We start from the raw sequence: 23123 nt of genomic DNA on the forward strand, positions 1-23123 counted from the left end.
ATTTTCGGCAGCCGAAATTTCGGTGCATCTCTAATTATTGGCGACATCAGAAATGGATATTATATAATAGATGCTTTTTTGTACATTTTAGCAATTTAAAAATATAAAAAAATTATTTTTTACACGGCACCCCTGCTCTCGACAGACGGCACCCCGGTTGGGAAACACTGCTCTAAAGTATTAACCAAAGTACTTATATTCGCCATTAAAAAGGTCTTATATATATATATTATACATTTTTATTAGTTTATCAATTCATTTATTTTAATTATTTTTCAATTTTTTTATTTATGTAGTTTTAAAAATTATTTTACATTTAATTTTTTTTGTTGTTGTTTTATTACTTTGTAATTTGTATTTATTTTTAATTTATTATTTGTAATGTTTCATTTATTTTATATTTGTACATAATTAATCTTTTTTATTTATTATTTAATGCTTACTTATTTTTGTGTGTCTTTTCATTGTATAATTAATTATATGTTTTTATTTATTTATTTTTTGCATTTTAATTGCTTTTTCTGTTGTCAGTAGCAAGTATAATGCTAAATGTTGTTGTTAGAATTTGTTTGATGTTGAGTGATTGTTTTTCCTCATGATCTCCAGTAAAGGATGTTGTGGAGCAGACGGTGTGTATCGTCCAGAGCACTTGTGTGAATGTCCACAGCATGAGTGGGAAAGACTTCATGTCTCCACTGCCATTCCAGGTCAGAACGCTTGATGCCTGAGTCTGTTGAATTTCTCTACAGTACATCTCTGTTTTATAATGGACTTCTCTCTCTCAAATCTGGTTTAAATGTCTCAATCAGCCTTACGTGTTTGGAGGAAATCTTCCAGCAGAGCCATTGTCACCAGCAGGCGTTTGTTAGTGCCATCAGGGATTTATTCTTTTTTTTTAGCTCAGTGGCTGATGATGTGTGGTAGTTGTCCATTTCATGAGGCATAATGGGTTATTTGGCACTTGGACAGGAAAGGGGGGCGTTTTAGTAACAGTATTTAGACCGAACAATTTACAGTTCTGGCTAATGCTGGCTTTATTTTACGTGAGCATATTCTGGCATGTTGCCCCAGAGGCTTCTCCTAAACATTTCAGACATTTGCGTTTATAATGGGGATAAGGGAAACGGGAATTGAGAGCCTGAAACTTTCTCATGCAATGCAATGCACAAATTATTTCCATAATAGAATATAAGTTTGTTTGTTTGTTCGTAAAAATGTCTGTTGAATAAAAGCAATAAGGCATTAAAGATTGTGCTATATTGTATGTGAAACATAGTATGTTTCATGCCTAACAACGCCTTTATATGTAACCTTTAGCTGTAAAATACTATTTTTTCTTCAGTCGTCTTCCTCTGTCTTTTGATTGACTTTAATCTGTTTCATTTGTAGGTCTCCGCTCTCTGGTCAACAAAGTTTGGCCTTCTTTTGGAGCGTAAAAATATTATCGTTGATGGCCACATGAGCCCCATCAGGTATGCTTGATTATTTATTAAAAAATGTTAATGCTGAGTCTGACTGTCACTGTTTGCATTCGACTGTTGTGAACAAATGCTTGTGTAGTGTGAATATGGTCGTGAATGATTTGAATCTTGTTATCAGGGAACCTCTCCCGACTCTGTTCAGCATGCTGCATCCGTTAGATGAAATCGCTCCTGTTGTTTGTAAGTCCACTGGTAAGACGTGATAATTATGCACATTATCAGTGTAATTTTGTATTATTTATATACTATTAGAATATTTATTAATATTTAAATTGGCTTTTTTTTTTTTTTTGAATTTTAGTTTGCTTTAGTGATTTTAGTTATGTGCCTTTTCATTTTTATAAATTTTTTTGTTCTTTTTTAAAATTGTTTCTGTTTATCTTTTATTATTTATTTTGGTTTTAGTCATTTGTTTTAATGATTTATTATTTATAATTAATATTTTGTAATATTTAACAATAACAGCTCTTTACCTTAGAAAGGATAGTTTAAGATTGTCAGCATTGTTTAGCAATCATTTGTATTTTTGAGGTAAATTATGGTAGTGCAATCAGTAATTATTTTTAATTATGACACACAGTTTAATGGTCTTGCGCTTACATTCTCCATGGTCTTCTGTCCTGGAACTCTGACTCAGTTAAACCATATTTATGATTAAGTTTTCTTAAGTTAATATTTATTGAATAAATGTTGATTCCCTGGGTCTAAAACGGAGAGACAATAGTGAAATTTGCCACCCAGAAATATAATTTTTTTTAGTGGCCATGAAACTATATTTGTTTTTTAAGTGACTATTTCGTGCATTTTAGTGACTGTGCAGGTCATTGTTTCGTTTGCAGCATCACATTCAAGATGAGTCAGTCTCTGTGAAACTGCTTCTCTTACAAAAACATGACAACCCATTGTGATTTTTAGTTCTCATATTTTTGTTTTGGTGGCTTAATGTGAGAAATATTTCATAATCTGTCACCACATACAAAACTTCCTAAATAAACTTACCATGGTCCCAGATAAACAGATGTTTTCTTTAGTAGAAGGTCTGTATGTTTCTGATTTGATTCGCTCATGTTGCTTACTTCAGTAAGAGTCAGAATGACGTTCATATAATTCAATTTAAACCATGTATCATTTCCTAATAAAGCTACTGGCCAACTGGTCGTAAAGTTTTCTTATTTACTCACCAAAACCATTCATTTGGAACTTGGGAAAACCATTGAATTAACTCTATAATAATGACTTAGATGTGTTGTGGATCTCTGGACTTTTGACCTCAGAATATGTCATATGTTAATGCTTCCCTCTTATTGGTTCAGGTCTCTTTGAGTCCCGTCTCCAGTATGTTTCAGACAGCGCTCTGAGAGTGGTGTTCACCTGCCACGAGCCCTCCATTATCATGACGTACGACACACAGCAGTGCACACACACCGTCTGGACGCTGCGCAAAGTCACACCTGAGGTACGGTTGCTTCACTCAATACATAACTTATGTTTCCACGTTTTTGTTTTAATGGTTAAGGGATGACGTTATTATTTGAACTGTTAATGTTCTAATGTTTGATATTAGATTTAATGTTGAGTGTCAAATGTCATTTAATGGTTCAAAATAAGATCACTGGCACAGGTGTCTTTGACCCCTTTTTTTTGTTTTTTTGTAAATGATGGATAAAGACCTTTTTAATGGCTAATATAAGTACTTTGTTTAAATGTCCCATCTAGATTTAAAGTCATGTGCAATCTTTTTATATCAGAATTTGTCATTGAATCTCAAAAACAATGAAATATCATCTATTACAATGAGAAAGCTACCTGAGCTCTACTGTGGTACTAATAAAACATATTTTAATAGATTTATTTTCCTTAAAAGACGAATTTAATTATCTTGATGTACTATGTAAAAAAAAAAAAAAAAGAATTAAACATTTAAACATCTAGTTTAGAATGTTGTTGTGCATTTTTTCAGGAGCAGACCACTGTATTAAAGTGTCCAGACCAGGCCGGGCCAGTTCACACTCCCAATGCGGCCCCCAGCCTCCTCAGCACCCACCTGAGAAACGTGACCCGGCTGGACTCGCCCGCCTCACCCCTACACTGCCATGTCCTACACAACCAGAGCCGAATCCCCGCCTCTCCGGGCCTACACTCACGCGCTCACTCGCCCAGCATTTCAAACATGGCTGCTCTCAGGTATGACCTTGCAGGAAGTTATTGGATATGTTTGGAAAAACATACTATTCATGCTTTTTCTGCAGTACTTATATATTTTTCACTGTATGCACGTTTGCTGTAGGCAGTAGAAGTTTTAAATGAAAAGTTGATTTATATAAACTACCATTGAAAAGGTTGAGGTCAGTAAGATTAATTTTTTTTAAAGAAAATATATACACTACCGGTCAGAAGTTTGGGATCAGTTAGACTTGTAATGTTTTTTTTAAAGAAGTCTCTTCTGCTCATCAAGGCTGCATTTATTTGCTTAATTGTTTAGATTTTTAGAAAGCACATTAACTTTTCTCATTTACAACTCTTATGTGTTTGCTGTGTAAAAACATGAGTTAATATTTGCATTGATCTGACCATAAACAGCAAGAAAGGCTTATTGGAAATGCAAAATCATTCTCTGCCACGAGGTGGCGCTTTAGGAGCGCTGAAATATTGCGGTTTCCCCGGTAACGGCTGTACACAAGGCAGCTCCTTGCTCATAAACGCTGCTTTATCAGGAATTATAGGTCAAATGAAATGAAAATGCCAGCGACACGTTTCTGAGGACAGTTGGTTCCCTTCAGATACATTCAAATAAAGACATCCGCGCCGCGTTTTGACTTGACATGTGCAGCGCTCATATTTATTCAATTACATTTTTTTCAGTTTCTGAAGGATGATGTGACACTAAAGAATGATGTAATGATGCTGAAAGTATATTCAGCTTTGTATAGCAGGAATAAATTACAATTTAAAAATATTTTTAAAAAGGAATCAATTTCACAACATTGCATTTTGTTGCATTTTTGATCAGATGCAGTCTTGGTGAACATTAGAGAGTTCTTGCATTAAAATATATTTTGCAAGATGTGTAAATATCAAATTTATGATTTGCAAAAAATTGAAACAATATAAATTCATACAAAAAAGTAAATTGAAGAAAAAATTCAATAAAAATGGAGAAAGGTAGACGTTTTTGTCTAAATGTGCTCTTTTGGTTTCTCTGAGTAAGTCGGGCTCATTCACCTGGCATCGCCGCGCCCTCCTTCTCTGGAGCTCAGCGCTTCAACATGTCATGCCACACGCCGTCCCCGCGAGGCCACAGCATCCTGGCCTCACCCAACAGCACCCTGAATGATACAGCCCTGCTTCAGGAAATGGAGCCAATTCTTCCAGACCTCTGCATTGAGCAGCTGTGGACAGAAACCAGCGCTATCTCCAGGTGCACTGAGCCTCATGCCTGAGTTTTGATATCCTGTGTTTATGAGCCGAGAGCATCAAGTTACTGTTGATTTATGTCCTGAAATCAGTGTTGTGTCTGTGCTGTTCAGGGAGAAAGGCTGCCAGGCCTCTAAAGTCTTCATCACCTCTGACCTGTGTGAGAACAAGTACCTGTGCTTCCTGGTCGAGTCTCACCAGCAGCTCAGGTGAATGTGTGGCTTATTTATTTTACTTTTACTTCTATATTTATAGAAGCTTTCTTAGTATTTAACTACTTTAAAGCTCTAGCGCTTAGTCACATCTCTTTTTTGTGCTGTTTTCAGGTGTGTCAAATTTCTTGAGAGCAATGAAACTTCTCAACTGATATTTGCGTCAGTGACCGTTATCACTGCAAAAGATGCTGCCCCACTTGAGGTGAGTTTTTGAATTGGTCAAAATATTTTATATATCTTTACTGTGCTACTTTATCTGTATCTGATTTAGAATGAGCAGAAATCTGTGAGAAATATAATGGCATTTTTTTATGTTCTTAAATTTGAATGCCAAAATGTGATTGAAATTTAAACTGCACAATTATTGCTGTAAGGTGTCCTTTTATTATTTCTCAGACAAAATGCTGCACATTTCTTTGTTAAATTGAAATATGTCAAATAACAAAATTAAACTGAAATTTTAAAATAAATCCCAAATCAAATAAATAAATAATACAAATAAAATGAATCTCTTAATATAAACAAACTAAGGCTTTGCCTTTGCTCTTTTCATTTAAAATTAGAGGCAACCAGTGCATTTTAATCAAACAAAGATGCTGCATATATGTAACATGAGCAGTTTTTGATTTAAATTAGATTGTACAGTGTTGAAATCTGAAGAAACATTTTGATAAATAGAATTGGCTCGGGGTACATCGTTACATCCCTAAAAACAAACACATAGATGTAACTTTCACAAAAAGATGATTAATATGCATTTAAAATAGATGGGGTGAATTTTCATTTCATGCTGACCTTATAGCTTCGTAATACACTTTTCTGCTATTATTGTGCTTATTTCATCTGTACTCTTTAGAAGTTAAATTATTGAAAGTTGAACCATGTTGCTTATTGGTATATGTTAACTTATAGCCAAACACCCTCTTTTAACCATTCAATAAATTGTAAAATCAATGAAAAATGGGTTGCAAATGATGTTTCCATGTGGAGTCACATTTCAGATCCATTGTGATCAGATCTTGCTGCTTTTATCATGATGAGGAATTTACACCATTTAAATAATCGGGACATTTGTAAATCTTGACCGTAAGCTGTCATCATCAAGACCTAAATTTCACACTCTCTGCTTTTCTTGAAAGGACATTCATACCATGCTGGTGCTTGAGGCCAGTGGAAGTCTGGTCTTGTACACAGGAGTCACACGGGTGAGGCTTGATTTCATCTGCGATTTTCACCTCTGAAATGACATTATTAGTGGCCTAAATCAGTTTTCCTCTTTCAGCTCAGTCTGACTATGCTGTAATATGCAGCATGTCTGCCATGCGTAGTTCTCTTTTACTAAAAAAGCCAAAGGCATCTGTGCATTAAAATTTGCACTCAAAGCCTAGTGCTGAGTCTAATACATCATCTCATTCCATCATGTTCCCCACCAATCACTAGAGATTTGAAAATTGGTTCCAGGTGAGTCACTCATATCTGGATGAGAGACTGTCATTAGTGCTGGAGAGAATGCAGGGATTCTTTACAGATGCGCAGGCATATCTGTTTATACTGTTAGATTCATATAATTTATTAATGTCATAAGATGGTACTTACAGATGTGTGCATGATTGATGTATAAAAAGCCTTTTTCTCTGCAGCACTGATGATGCTGTGTGTTTCAGATGTGGATGACTCGCCTCGAACCAGTTTTCTAGTTCTAGTTCTCTAGGGATTGGTTGAAAATATGATTGATCAATGTGACCTATCCCATATAATACAAAGGCTCCATCCGAATGCTATCCAAGATTATTTGTCTTATAGAGTATGCTATTTGTCATATATAATATAAAAATAGTGATTTTTTAAAATAAAATAGCTTTTCCCAATTTCCTACTTCAGATGTTATTACTATCTATCTGTCTGTCTGTCTGTCTATCTGTCTATCTATCTATCGTTCTATCGTTCTGTCTGTCTGTCTGTCTCTTGTTCTATCTGTCTCTGTCTGTCTGTCTGTCTGTCTGTCTATCTTCTAATGTGTGTGTGTGTATATATATATATATATATATATATATAATATAATGTTACATATATTGTAATTATATTGAAATAATTTAATACGAATACTACTACTAATTATTAGTATTACTTTTACAATTGTTGTGTTTATAATCAATTATGTAATTATATTAACAATAATAATAATTGTATAATATTATAATAAAATTGTTTTAATACTTATATTTAATGCTAATACATATATACATATATATATATATACATAATCAGTTTTATAATAATAGTAATAACAATAATAGCAATTTTTGTTAAAATAATGATTAATAGTAGTCGTAGTAGTAAAATTATGTGTAAATTATTTAAATCTGTTAATATTTTTATTAGATCATATTTTTGTTATATATTTAATATTTTATGTATATTGCAAGGAAATAGCAACCTCACAAGTGTTCGTTTTTAGACATTCACACATATACCTTATATGAAATAAATAAATATACACATAGAAACTTAAAAAAAGCTAAAATATGGACTAACTCACTGACCCTTGTTGAAAAAGAACAGAAATTTGACACAAATTAATTTTTTGTTTTATTCTTATTCTGGATCCTATTTGGGTTTAGTATCTTTAAGCGAATGCTAACACACTGATATACATACACTAACAGTATGTATGTATCGAGAGACACTTTTGTCCTGTAGTAGCATGTCCCAATACTTACATAAAGAGAATTAATTTTCCCATCACTTACAAAGTAATTCAGCTTTAAGCCTTTGGTAACACAAAACCATCATGTTTTAAGCTAATAATCATGGTTGTTTTGCTTCCAGGTCAGCAAAGTATTTATCCCTGGCCTTCTGCCTCCTACCTTCAGTGTGCAAAACCACCAGCCGCAGTTAAGCACCCCTCTGGAGAACATCAGCACCCCCGCCAGGGCCACAGTTCAGCATATGAGCCGACTGGAGGAGGTACTATAATGTGCTTGTAGCGGGATTGTGTGCATTATATTGTAGCCAATTAGTGAAAGACTAATTGAGTCATGTGTGTAAGACAAGACAACATTCTTTGAGAGGACTCTTGACATTGTGTCCTAATGCTATTGGCCATCCGCTTAGTTCTTACAGATGGATCGATATCAGTATTAAATCACAGTAATATGGCCAGCTCTCTTCTTAAACAACAAAAACTACTTGGCTCTCGACTGGTTTGGATAATCTAATTTTGTGAAACAGAGATCAAGTAGCCCATATGATTGATAGTATGCTTAATAAATTATTAATCGTACCCAATATGAGTGCATTTATGGATATTGTGTTAGAAGAGAAGTGCTTTTTAGAGCCACCATTTAACATGAAGTATTGCACTACTGATAAAAGCTTCTCTAGTCCCCGCAAATGTCCCCTAAATCACAAACAGTATTTTATTCACTTCAAATCCCGAGAACTACATTAAGGGCAGATGATGTACTTGTGCGGACAAACACATTTCAATCACAGTTTTTTAAATTTTTTTATGATGGTAATTTACTACCAGTAATGGTTAAGAGAGCCACAAATATCTTTTTTAACAATATTTTTAAGCTTTCCATGCCTTTATCGCCCAGAGGAGAACTGGTGCCCTGACTGAGCCTGTTTTCTCCCAAGTTTTTTTCTCCATTTCTGTCACATGATGGAGTTTGGTTCCTTGCCACTGTGGCTTTTGGCTTGCTTGGTTGGGGATTAAAAGACACATAAAGGTATAGTTAACCCAAAAATGAAAATTTGCTGAAAATATACTTACTCTCAGGCCAACCAAGATGTAGATGAGTTTGTTTCTTCATCAGAACATGGAAGCAACGGTTTAATGTTAAAACGTCTTAGTGATGGACTTGTTCATTACAAACACACAGCTTTTCACTTCACAAGACTTTAACTGATGGACTGGAGTGTTGTGATGTTTTTATCAGCTGTTTGGACTCTCATTCTGAAACACATTTCAATCACAGTTTGTTTATTTTTTTATGATGGTAATTTACTACCAGTAATGGTTAAGAGAGCCACAAATATCTTTTTTAACAATATTTTTAAGCTTTCCATGCCTTTTTCGCCCAGAGGAGAACTGGTGCCCTGACTGAGCCTGTTTTCTCCCAAGTTTTTTTTCTCCATTTCTGTCACATGATGGAGTTTGGTTCCTTGCCACTGTGGCCTTTGGCTTGCTTAGTTTGGGATTAAAAGACACATAAAGGTATAGTTAACCCAAAAATGAAAATTTGCTGAAAATATACTTATTCTCAGGCCAACCAAGATGTAGATGAGTTTTTCTTCATCAGAACATGGAAGCAACGGTATAATGTAAAAAACGTCTTAGTGATGGATTTGTTCATTACAAACACACAGCTTTTCACTTCACAAGACTTTAACTGATGGACTGGAGTGTTGTGGATTACTTGTGGATTATTGTGATGTTTTTATCAGCTGTTTGGACTTTAATAATAACACTTTTGTCTTCAGCAGAACTGCTTTATAGCTGAATAAAATGTATTCATAATTGACAAATTCTGCTACATCAACACTGTGATTGAACTGGCTTGAGCTGAATATTCACAATAAGATGTAGATGAGTTTGTTTCTTCATCAGAACATGGAAGCAACGGTTTAATGTTAAAACGTCTTAGTGATGGACTTGTTCATTACAAACACACAGCTTTTCACTTCACAAGACTTTAACTGATGGACTGGAGTGTTGTGATGTTTTTATCAGCTGTTTGGACTCTCATTCTGACGGCACGCATTCACTGCATAGGATCCATTGGTGAGCAAGTGATGCAATGATACATTTCTCCAAATCTGTTCTGATGAACAAACATCTACATCTTGCATATCCTGAGTGGTTACATTTTCAGCAAATTTTCATTTTCGGGGGTAATTCCTTTAATATTCAGTAATATCATTGATTTGACCACATGAGAACACAACTTGTTTAATAACACTTTTGTCTTCAGCAGAGCTGCTTTATAGCTGAATAAAATGTATTCATAATTGACAAATTCTGCTACATCAACACTGTGATTGAACTGGCTTGAGCTGAATATTCACAATACTTTCTTCACTTGAGCTGCGTATTACTGAATTGAACTGGTTTTGTAATGAAAGTACTTTACACGGTAATTGAACTGACTTGAGCTGAATAATCACACTTTTGTCTTGTTAGAGCATCTTTATGGCAGAATTCGGATTTGCCTCATATTTGGTGAAGTTTGCATCATTAATATTGTGATGTTTTTATCAGCTGTTTGGACTTTAATAATAACACTTTTGTCTTCAGCAGAACTGCTTTATAGCTGAATAAAATGTATTCATAATTGACAAATTCTGCTACATCAACACTGTGATTGAACTGGCTTGAGCTGAATATTCACAATACTTTCTTCACTTGAGCTGCGTATTACTGAATTGAACTGGTTTTGTAATGAAAGTACTTTACACGGTAATTGAACTGACTTGAGCTGAATAATCACACTTTTGTCTTGTTAGAGCATCTTTATGGCAGAATTCGGATTTGCCTCATATTTGGTGAAGTTTGCATCATTAATTCGGTTATTGTTCCTGTTAAGCTGCTTTGAAACAGTTTCTATTGTATAAAGCACTATATAAATAAAGGTGACTTGCTTGACCTTTTTGATAGAGACGTGAATGCTAAAAGGTTATAGAAGGGATGAGCATTAACATCCCTGAACTTGAGCATGCAACATCTTGCATGACTGTTTAATGGTGTTGTGTTTCTGTGTGCTGTCAGGTTGGCATGCCGTCTCCGGTGTTGGAGGTGCGTAGCTCGACACAGCACCACGAGTCATCCTGGCTGGAAGACACTCCGTTCCAGCAGGCTGCACCTCACATCCACACCTTCAGAGACCCTGTCAGCAACAGAGTCACGCTGGTCAGTGCAGCTAAAAATTCCCATGAAACTGCTGTCTTAAATATTTAATGCACACTTCTAAGCCAAACCAGACATTTAAAACCTTAATGTCACGATGAATTAAACATGATTAAACATTATTAGGTTAAAAAAATGCATGGATAAATTGTTCACACTAAGATCTATAACATGTATATATATATATATAAAAAAAAAAAAATAGGGTGAATTTTCTTTTCATTTTGACAGGCTGACACTTCAGTACTTTTGATAATTAATAAATATTGGCTGAGACTGATATAATTACCAATGTATTTTGGATCTCTACTATGCAATACACAATGAAGTTGTTTAGGCACATTATTTACTGTCTTGGTTACAATATATGTACACTGTAAAAAGTGAGTTTAATTTTTAACTGTAAAATACTGTACAAATAAAAACCTTATTATAGTAGTTACCTTACTATATATGGTAAAAACTAAATAAATTAGCCATTTTATATAATTTTACAGTAAATACTATTACATTTAATACTAATTTAATATTAATACTATTAAGTTTTGGAGGTGAAAAAGAAACAATTACTCTATAATTAAAAAAAATAAATAAAAAGGTAAATTCCCAGAATTCTCTGTGTGACACTTTACATTTGATGGTTTTTCATTTAAATAACTGTTTGTTCCTAGTTTTTCTTATTGGTTAAGCAAGTTAGGGTTTTATGTTGCATCTCATGTTGTAAAATTACTCTTTATTGTATTATTTTGTGTTTGAGTGCATGAGATTCATCATGTGGTCTTCTCATTACCACCTGTGTTTTAGTACAAAACAGATTTTAGTGCATTAGTAGGTTGGTATAACTTATCAGTTGCTGAAATGTAGCTGCAGTTTTTTTATGGTCGAGGTTTGGCAACCACAGCTGCCGTTTTTTTTCCTTTTTTTTTTTTTCCTCATGGATTTTTTTATGGACAGTTTATTCACTGATAGCAAATGAAGTGCGCCATTTGTTCATCGAATATATGTCAGTATATTTTGGAAGAATTAGTCTTTTGTTAAACAGCCAAGTGGGCTCGGTTTTTCGTCCAATGCCAGTAATCTCAAAATGCCCACATATTTGGATGAATCTACCTGGTTCACTTGATATATCACTGTCTGGACATAAATGTGGCAGCTGCTTTCTAAATGCATTTTCAAAATGTCAAAACCAGGGTCAAGATGCTTGCGTTTGTGTTTGTACTGACCACTGCTGCTAAAGGCAGGAGCTAGTAATTGCTTTTGTCGTACAGTGGCCGGCTGTAATTGAGGGCTGCCACAGTAACAGGACATGACCGAAATGCCGTGGCGTCTCAGACATGTGCACCAGGAGCCTGTCACTGTTTTGACAAGACTCAATAAGGTCTGGTCCCCTGCAGTCAGCCCCTCTGCATTGTCATGTCCCACTGAACGACATGTCCTACCAGAAGAAATCCCCTCGCAGGCCTGTCAAAGCAATCTCACCACGTCCAACTTATGTGGGATGATAAGCTTGACTGAGAAAGGGTTTTAAAAATAGCCAGCGTCTACGGTTTGTTTTCATCCAGGTCATTGTCGAATGCCTGCTGGAATTTTGCTGCATGCAATTGCTCTTTTGTTTTCGATTTATTTCAGCAAAGGGAACAACAATAGCCTGGTTGAATTTGACCAGATATAAATAGCAACGTGACGCCGGTTGGTTCGGACTCTTTTTGATGCGAAAGCATTGCTAATTTAGCATGTGGCACTAATATCCGCCTCTCACTTTTCTTTTGTTCAGGAATTGAGCTCCGGTTCCATGTTAAGAATCACCATTCCTGAGGTGGCCACTTCAGAGCTGGGTAAGAGAAAACACTCGCATAAATACAGTCCAACCGAGTGATGCATCAGTTCCAATGCAGCACAGAGCTGAGTCACAAGCTGTTTATGAGTTTGCCGGTCAAAACACTCATTTTGACACTCCTAGTGTCAGTTTTCAGTTTAAATTTTTTTGTTTTTGTCTTTTAATGAAAATATCCTCTACATTTAGTCACTATTTGGTAACATTTAAGGTTTAATTTGTTAACTACATTGAACAATACTTCTACAGCATTCATCTTAATGTTAATTTCGGTATTTACTAATATATTTTAAATCAATAAACCAATAAATAACAATTCAATTTTAAACCAATAAATAAACCTAATATAATAAATATAAGTATCATGTCAGCAGTCAATTAATTTTAGTTAATGCACTATGAGCTAACATGATGAACAATTAATAAATAATTTTTTATTTTAAGTAACATTTAACAATGATGCTTTAAAAAGATATTGCTCATTGTCAGTTTATGTAAGCTAATGCATTATCTAATGTTAACAAATTAGATCTTATTATGTAAAGTGTTATTGAATATTTTATCATGTCATATTCCTTCATTTTAAACTATTATTGGATTATTATTATTTTCTAGAAAAACATATATTTCCGTCAACGGTATAAGAAGTGTTAAATTAAAATTTGAAGGAATTTTAAATTTTAATGGAATAGTTCACCCTATAATGAAAATTTGCCTCACCCTCAGGCCATCCATGATATAGATGAGTTTTTTCTTCATCAGAACAGATTTGGAGAAATGTAGCATTGCATCACTTGCTCACCAGTGGATCCTCTGCAGTGAATGGGTGCCGTCAGAATGAGAGTCCAAACAGGTGATAAAAACATCACAATAATCCACAAGTAATCCCAACCACTCCAGTCCATCAGTTAACTTCTTATGAAGTGAAATTCTTCGTGTTTGTAAGAAACAAATACATCATAAAGAAGTTTTAACTTTAAAACATAATTTCTGGCCAAAACAGGAGTCTGTAATCCTTGTCACTTCACAAGGTATTAACTGATGGACTGGAGTGGTGTGGATTACTTGTGGATTATTGTGATGTTTTTATCAGCTGTTTGGACTCTCATTCTGACGGCACCCATTCACTGCAGAGGATCCATTGGTGAGCACCACTCCAGTCCATCAGTTAACTTCTTATGAAGTGAAATTCTCCGTGTTTGTAAGAAACAAATACATCATAAAGAAGTTTTAACTTTAAAACATCATTTCTGGCCAAAACAGGAGTCTGTAATCCTTGTCACTTCACAAGGTATTAACTGATGGACTGGAGTGGTGTGGATTACTTGTGGATTATTGTGATGTTTTTATCAGCTGTTTGGACTCTCATTCTGACGGCACCCATTCACTGCAGAGGATCCATTGGTGAGCAAGTGATGTAATGCTACATTTCTCCAAATCTGTTCTGATGAAGAAACAAACTCATCTACATCTTGGATGGCTTGGGGGTGAGTACATTTTCAGTAAATGCAAAATTTCTATTTATTTAATTGTTGTCTTTTTCGTCTTGTCTTTGTTATAGTACAAAATCTTTGGCCATATTAACACTGCCGTTTTTGTAGCTGTTTTGTAGTTATTTTGTAAAACTCAGATCCTGATTTTTTTGGCATAAATTATGTGCCCAAGGATCTGTCTCTAATGAATGCAGTTACGCTTTACTGTGAAGTAAAACTGTGAGTCATTCCTGACACTTTCTACATTTAGACATTTGACCTTTTCTAATGTGTTTGCCAGTAATATTCCAGGAAGTGTAGATGATACATGCTTTGGGTTTGTTCATGTCATTAGAGCTGTTTGCTATTACTTTTGCTGTTGATTTATACGGTTTCAGTTTGAACCACCTAGCAACCACCCAGAGCATGCTAGAATCATGGCAATGACTTTGAATGGACAAACACTGAACGCATCCCAACTGTGGGTGCAGACTTCCCTGTGGTGGATTCATTTAGTTTTTCTTGGCCTTTCGTTTTGAACTTATTGCGTGCGACATCTACCCATCCGGCATTCTTTACAATTTTCTCAATTAATGCCAGCTTCCTGTTAATAAGTGCTTTAGTTTGAAAGTGGTGGGCTTTGTACTGCTAATAAAGTGGCATTTTATTCAGCTCCATCCTGACCTTTCTCTGTTTGTTTGCTAATTAAGCTTCAGGCAGAGTCATTGAGAGTGTGGTGGTGTGATGCTGAACGATGACAAATGAAATAAAAGAAGTGGAAAATGCCATTTTAGATATTCCCGTTTAGTTCTCGTTAATTCTTGTTTAGTTGTGAACAAAAGCTAATTTTACTCATTTCACTGGTATTCTATCCAGTGAAGATTTCACACTGTAGATAACTGTAGATACTCTATCGTTGAATGTGGTTGCTGATATTTACACTGATTTCCCAAGAACTCGTGACAAGGCAGGAATGAATCGATTCTTTAGCTTTTTAAATGGCCAAGCGTATTCACAAATGTGGCTGTACTGCAGATTTATGAAACCGCAAAGTAGCTCTGAGATGCAAAACTGACCTCCGAGATGTGACTTGTGTCTCTCCTCAACAATCTGCGTGATCTGAGCATGTGGGACAAATTATGTGCTGAATTTTAAAGGGGTCATATGATGTTGCTAAAAAGAACATTATTTGGTCTAATGAACTGCGGCGGCGGCAGCAACAATAAAGTTACGCCTTCTTTCTTTGCGTGAACATTTGGGCAGCTTTATGCAAATCTTCCCACATCGTGACGTAGACATGTGGGGGCGTGTTTAAACGAGGCGTTTTAGGAGGGCGTGGACGAGTCTTAACTTTTATAAAGAATATTTCTTTGGGTTTGAGACTTTAGTCTTTGCAACTTTAGGGATCTTATCTATTCACAAACAGCTTGTAACACTCCAAAAAGAAAGGAAAACTTGAAATCGCATCATATGGCCCCTTTAATACTTTGGAATAGGGGTTTGTTTAAATTGCTAACCCAAAGTATGAGGAATATTAGTATTCTTGCATGTCTTGGCAAAAGACCACAACATTTTTTCCCTCACTTAAATATGGAAGCCCACTTAAAAAAAAAAGGTATTTACAACTTTATCACACAATTCCGACTTCTTGCATTCCGAGTTTAGTTTTCTCTCACAATGTTTAATTATCTCGCATTTCTGACTTTTTATTCTCAGAATTGTGAGGTTATATCTTGCAATTCAGAGTTGATAACACAATTCCTGCTTTATCTCTAGCAGTTCCCAGTATGCATCTCACAATTCTGACTAATTAACAGAATATTAATTTTGTGAATGTAATGTATGATTTTATTCATCGAAAGGAATACAAAATGGAATGTACCAAAACAGTTCTTGAACGAAACATGCATTTTCTGATATAGAGACCCCCTTTCATCCACAAAACTAGGCGTTCCTTAAAAGAGATATTAACTCAGAATTCAGAGAAAAAAGTCAGAATTGTGAGATGCAAACTGAAAATTGCTAGAGATAAAGTCGGAATTGTGTCATAAACTCACAATTTGGAGTGAAAAAAATGTCTGATTTGTGAGATTTTAACTCAAAATTGCAAGATGTCAATTCAAAATGATGTGATACTGTATAAACTCAGAATAACGATAAATAGTCAAAATTGTATATTATTAGCTCAAAATCTGAGGAAAAAGTCTGAAATATGAGATGTTAACTCAAAATTGTCAGATACAAACTCAGAATAGTGAGAAATAAAGTCAAAATTGTATATTATAAACTCACAATTCTGAGAAAAAAGTGAAGTGTGGCATATAAACTCAAAATTGCGACAAAATGAAATCAGAATTGCTAGATAAAAAGTCGCAGTGGCCTTCCTTTTTTATTCTGTGGAGGAAACGAGCTTCCATGCTTCATTATTCAAATCATGTTGAACGTTGAATATCAAATCACTAAACTAAAAAGCTATTTCCCATTATTCATTTTGCCTTTGTGTTTTTAACACATTTTTAGATTTTTTTTTCAAATTTAGGAATTATGGTTAAATAGCAAGGCTATTTACATCAAGGTTCAAAAAAGTCCTACACTTTCTCAACTTCATTTCATCTTGCTGCAGAAATCCAATCAAACAAGACCCAATCAAACCCCATGCATCGCTCCACCCTCACATCTCAACATCCTCTTCCTCTGTATCGGGTCATGCAGTCAAACACTTTGGCAAACAGTCATCTGTAAACCCTCTCAAGTGTAGTGTCCCGTCCCTGCGGTCTCCACCCCCTCGCTCAGATGTGCGTTCCAGCTCCGGCTGTGTGCTTTGAAGTGGCGGCCCCCTCCGTGTACACTCTTCTATAGGATCACCTCCGCGTGCAACCTTCATCTCCATTATCTTCACCTACACTTTTATTTTTGACCTACACACATGGCGGTGGGAGATACGAGCTAAAAATGATGTTATGTTTAATGTTAATCTAATAATATGGTATTAATTCATCAGAGATCGGTGGTGACAGCTGACTAAATAACATGTATTAGTGATGTTTGCTAAGGCAATTATTACAATTGCGTATGCTTGGGTTTAGCAATTTGAACAAGTCCTAAGCTTCTATATGTTTTTGTGAATGTAATATTTGATTTAGTGCATAAGTATGAATACGAAAAGAACATTGCTTGACTGAAACATGCATTTCGTGATGCAAACAGATCCTTTCGTCCACAAAATTAGGCACCCCTAATTGTGAGATTTTAACTCAAAAATTTGCGAGATACAAACTGGGAATTGTGAGAGATGTGTTAACGTGCAATTCGGAGAAAAAAAGTATGAATTGTGAGATGTTAACTCATAATTGTGAGAAATAAACTAAAAAAACTCAAAAAAAAGTCCAAATTACTAGATTTAAATATTTGTGCTCCAGACATCAATGATTCAGAAAAAATTAAATCTGAATTGTGAGATTTTACCTCGAAATGGTGAGATAAAAAAAGGAAATTGCGAGAGATAAAATCAGAATTGTGTTAAAAACTCAAGTTTGAATTGTGATATCTTCTCTCAAAATTGTGAGATATAAATTCGGATAATGAGAAAAAAATGTCCGAATTGTGTATTATAATCAAACAATTCTGAGGGAAAAAATCTGAAATGTGAGATGTTGGTTCAAAATTGTGAGATTGTGAGAAATAAAGTCAGAATTGTCTTATAAACTTTGTGAGAGAAACTTGGAAATTGAAACTCAGAATTGTGTATTTTAAACTCAAAATTCGGAGAAAAAAAAATTAATTTAAAAGAAAAAAGTCAGAATTCTGTATTATAAACTTGCAATTCTGAATTACAAGAGATAAATATCTGTACTCTTGACATGAATGATTCCTCCTATTTGTTTAGCTCTTTAAAGATAGGTGTGCTATTATTTACTAGGTGGTTTTTGCCCAGTGAGTGATAAAATGAGTTGAACAGTCACATAGACTCATAAGGAGGCACTTAAGTCTAATCTAGAGACCGAAATGTTCCAGAAAGCGCCCACTCCTTAACATTGTGTCAGTGACTTTTGTTATTAACACCTCATCTTTCTTTTACTCCCTCAGTCAAACGTTGCCTGCAGGCCATCAGGTTTATTTTACCCAAGGACACTGCCATGAAAGTGCTGGTCAAGTGGTACAACAGTTACAACGCCCCTGGAGGTCCCAGCATGCACCTGGAGTGGAACCTGTTTGTTACATGCCTAATGACAATGATGGGTTACAACACCGAACGACTGACGTGGACACGCAATGTGAGTCTCTTTAGTTTGACCTCTGTGTCAGTCTTTGTGTTGGGTAACCTTGAGCCTGTGCTGGCGCACAAGGATTGATCAAGCATTTAACGGAATTAAAATTGTACATTTACATGACAAAATGTTTTAAAATCAGATGTCAGGTAAGCACAGAAAACAATTTACTACACATTAAAACTTCTACAAATGTAGTTTTTCTACAAGTTAAATTGCAATTATTGATTTAACCATATATTTCCTAGTACAATTAATTACTGATTTAAAATATTTTTTGTAATTCTATTTTAAAAAATTTTTTTTTTATTTGCGACCCTGGAGCACAAAACCAGTCTTAAGTCGCTGGGGTATATTTTTAGCAATAGCCAAAAAAAACATTGTATGGGTCAAAATTATCAATTTTTCTTTTATGCCAAAAATCATTAGGATATTAAGTAAAGATCATGTTCCATGAAGATATTTAGTAAATTTCCTACCGTAAATATATAAAAAAAATGGACCCTTATGACTGGTTTTGTGCTCCAGGATCACATTTATCAAAATAAAATACTTTTATTTAAACGAAACTTTATCAAAACAAGACTTTATTAGATGCTATTAAAATTATTAAAATCTATAAGAACTATAAGAAACTTTATTTAAAAAATATATTTATACAAAATTGTTTTAAAATCAATTCATTAATTTAATACACATTAAAAAAAAATCTACAAATTAAATTTTTATAACCATTTTTGCCCAGTCCAATTAATTTCTGATTTAAAATATTTTGCTGTGATTTTAACTAAATCAGAAATGTTGTAGATCTTATTTACTTGCAATATAATTAAGTTTAATAAATCAATAAAAATGAATCTTTATTTTTATATATTTATTATAACTTTATTTAAACAAATCTTTATCAAAACAAAATACTTTATTAAAACAACGCTATTTATTTAGCTAAAAAAAAACTATAAGATGGCTGACAGTGAAGTTTGCTATTGGTGAATGAAGCACTTGTCTGGCTTAAATGATCATTAACACAATTGGAATCTCCACAGCTTCATTTTGAAGTGCCTCTCTCTCCAGTAATAGCCCCTAAGAAGGCCCGTCCTGCTGACACGGGTTCGGATGAGGTGAGTGTCTCTAGACATGTCAAAGACCCTTGATCATCTAAACTCTTGTGTCATCTGATCATCTGTAGCCTAAGGCTGATGATACACAGGGCAACTTTGGCTAGAGTTGCCGTCAACGGGCAACCAGGTGATACACTGGGCCCACAACTGATCTAAAGTATCCAGATTGAAATTTGTTACCCATCCTCAATGGGAAAGTGCCCAAGCAACATTGCTCAAAAAAAGTTGCCTGGCAAAATTGCTCAGAAAGTTGCCCCGTGTATCATCAGCCTAACTGCTTAAAATGCATCTGTTGATTTGCATTTGTTTTATCACCGAAAGACCAATAAAGCTTACTGTATAGACTTCTGTTCGAAAGTTTAGGAAAGTTTTATTTTTAAGAAATTAACTTCTTTTTTTTTTTTTTCATCAAGGACACCTTAATTTGACCAAAATTGATAGTAAAGACATTTATAATATGTCAAAGGATTTCAAATAAATGCTGTTCTTTTTAAATTTCTATCCATCAAAGAGTCCTGAATGAAAATGTAACATTGTTTCCACAAAAATATTAATCAGCACAACTGTTTTCAACATTTATAATAATCAGAAATGTTTATTGCGCAGCAAATCAGCATATTAGAATGATTTCTGAAGGATCATGTGAGACTGAAGACTGGAGTAATGGTGCTGAAAATTCAGCTTTGATCACAGGAATAAATTCAATTTTAAAACTTATTCAAAACGAAAACAGTTCTTTTAAATTGTAATAATATTTCACAATTTTTACTAGAGGTCGACCGATGTATCGGTTTTGCCGATTAATCGGCACCGATAGTTGATTGCTGGAACTATCGGTTATCGACAAAAATCCATGCCGATAGTTTTCCGGGTTGCGTCCATTGCTGGAGCGGCTGAGAAGGGTCTGCTGTCATTACACAGTGCGAGAGCGGCCTCTAATGGTTGAAATCACTGACAGCACGTGCTATTTGTTTAGACACGTGATACTGCACGCTGAACAGAGCGGGAAACTTCAGACGCGGATTTAAATGCAGCCGACAGAAAATCCTGCCGCGCCACTCCGTGTACTGGAAGCTTGTGACACTATAACAAATTCCTTGTATGTGCAAACATACTTGGCAATAAAGCTCTTTCTGATTCTGATTCTGATTTTTTTTACTACTACTACTAGTATGGTTCAGTACTGTTTTGTTAAACTATTTTAGTTTTTGTTCAGTATAAATTGTAAAACTATCGGTTAATTAATCTGTATCGGCTAGTGTGGTCCAACCTAGCTATCGGTATCGGCAAAATCCACTATCGGTCGACCTCTAATTAGGGCCCGAGCACCGATGGTGTGAGGACCCTATTGGAATTGCTCCGTTTCTTCTTCTTCTTCTTTTGACATATTCATCCTATATTTACCACTTTAAATGCATATTGCTCGCCGTTCGCTGTTTTACTAAAGCCACCCCCTGGCGGTGAGCCCGGGTGCGAGGGCCCGTTCATCGCTGCTTGCAGCTTTAATTTTTACTGTATTTTTAATCTAATAAAAGCAGCCTTGGTGAGCTTAAGAGACTTTACAAGCATTATGTAATCTTACCAACCCCAAACTTTTGAACTGTAGTGTATATAGTGTATAATATGTATAAAAGTCCTTGCTGGACTGCAGAGTTCCTTTGGTTTGTTGATATGGCTACATCTGTTTGACATCAACAGGATTGGGGATACCTCAGATGCTCTGACTACCATTGGCAGGTTTCCATGCAACCTGCGTTGGCCGTTCAGGGCCTGGAGCCGGTGTGGCCCCCCGGTGGAGTGGATAACCACCAGTCAGCTCTGGGTTTAGAGTCGTCTGCCATGCTCTTTCCACACATCCCGGTGCTCTTCTACGTTCTGCATCTGCTCTATGAAGACCTGAAGCTGGACGAGCTGCAGCGGAGCGGGGCGAGAGCTCTGGTCGGTCTGCTGCAACAGCTGGCCAAGTAATTATTTATTTGTATTTTTTGTCCTTTTTATAGGAATCATAACAGTGGGTCAGACCTGAACTTGTTTTTACCTCCTGACTAACCAAGTAAAGTCACCCAACTCATCAAACTTCCCACTTCACATTGTCGTTGCCGGTTTTCTTTGTGGCGTATCCTAATTTTTGGATAGGTAGATCGCTGTAATGTATTTCATTGTTTAATAAAATGTCAAGTGCATGTTGTCATGTGGACATGAACAAAACAGCAGTGAGAGTTTAATTGGTTGCCGTTTGATGAACCTGTGTGGGTTTGAAATTTAAAAGCATTGTATTTTAATACACAAGACCAGATAAGGCTGTAATGATAATCCTCTATTGACTCTTTGCTTGTGCGTATTGTTTGGGCCTGTTGTTTGTAGGTCAGCTTTAGGGCTGGGTAATATTTATCTCAATATTTTTTAGTCTTTTGATGATATTGAATACATATCTCTATGCATTTATTTGCTCTAAAATGGTCTTTTTTTTCTCAGTCAGAAACCATCATTTCAACCAAATAATTCTTGAAACATGGCGCAAAATATGTCCCACAATTTTACCTGCTAGTTTTAGAACTGGATAAATTGTCACTTTCATGTCATTTATTCTTCATTCTATCAATAATATTATATTATATTTATATAGTATATTTAACATATTATATTTATATTGTAATATATACTAATATAAAATATATTTAATATATTCCTTTATTTTATAAGTTACTATATATTTTATAACTTCTATCTTCTATTTTATAACTTCTAGATGCCATGTTTTCAGACATGTTTATATTCATTTTTAGACAACACAATACCAATGTTTTAACTTCAGAAGAGGTAAGAAATCATTATTTAGTGGAATAACCCTAATTTTCAATCACAACAAATGAAAACATTTGTTATTTTGACCAATTAACTCTTTTTCCATAGCTGTATTTGCACTGTATAATATCTTAATTATTTACTCAGCATTTAATGTTTTATCTTCAATTAGAGTTGTTATATGTGACAAATAGTGATTCATTCAATTGAGTGTAAGGCCTAAACATATAGTTTTATATATTAGTCATATAGTGAGATCTCTTAGTACAGCACTGCCTCAGTTTCTTTTGTCCTGCGCACTACACTCGTCTCCATCTGCTGTCTAAGTGCTTACACAACTAGAGCAAGGCAGGCAAGGTAGTCATGCAGTCAAACTGCAGCTACATTACCTGTACAACCTCACCTCGCAGCGTTTGAACAGCAAGGGCTTTTTCACATTGGCCTACGAGCCTCTGTGAACTATATAAACTCTTGTGTGCTTCTCAGTCTAGTGTCATGACTTATTCACGGTCCCTTTAAAGCAATTCCATGTTTCTGGGCCATTCGACAACACACACCGACATGTTCGCGTGCGACTGCATCCTTTGCTAAAGGCATAAAGC

At 35.0% G+C, this 23123-nt stretch overlaps 1 protein-coding gene across 1 annotated transcript in view; it reads left to right on the top strand.

Annotated features, from left to right (window-relative positions):
• LOC107733344 (anaphase-promoting complex subunit 1-like) overlaps positions 1 to 23123 on the top strand; it is a 70507-nt gene that overhangs the window by 6424 nt on the left and 40960 nt on the right. The window contains 15 exon segments of the mRNA XM_016544925.1: positions 607 to 707; positions 1390 to 1472; positions 1600 to 1673; positions 2795 to 2937; positions 3442 to 3665; positions 4690 to 4899; positions 5009 to 5104; positions 5222 to 5312; positions 6250 to 6315; positions 7940 to 8077; positions 10884 to 11024; positions 12796 to 12856; positions 18414 to 18601; positions 19642 to 19716; positions 21415 to 21680. Of these exon segments, the coding sequence (XP_016400411.1) occupies positions 607 to 707; positions 1390 to 1472; positions 1600 to 1673; positions 2795 to 2937; positions 3442 to 3665; positions 4690 to 4899; positions 5009 to 5104; positions 5222 to 5312; positions 6250 to 6315; positions 7940 to 8077; positions 10884 to 11024; positions 12796 to 12856; positions 18414 to 18601; positions 19642 to 19716; positions 21415 to 21680 (1957 nt within the window).

The sequence above is a fragment of the Sinocyclocheilus rhinocerous genome, unplaced genomic scaffold (assembly GCF_001515625.1).
Source record: "Sinocyclocheilus rhinocerous isolate Xijiao unplaced genomic scaffold, SAMN03320098_v1.1 scaffold790, whole genome shotgun sequence".
Classification (NCBI taxonomy): Eukaryota; Metazoa; Chordata; class Actinopteri; order Cypriniformes; family Cyprinidae; genus Sinocyclocheilus; species Sinocyclocheilus rhinocerous.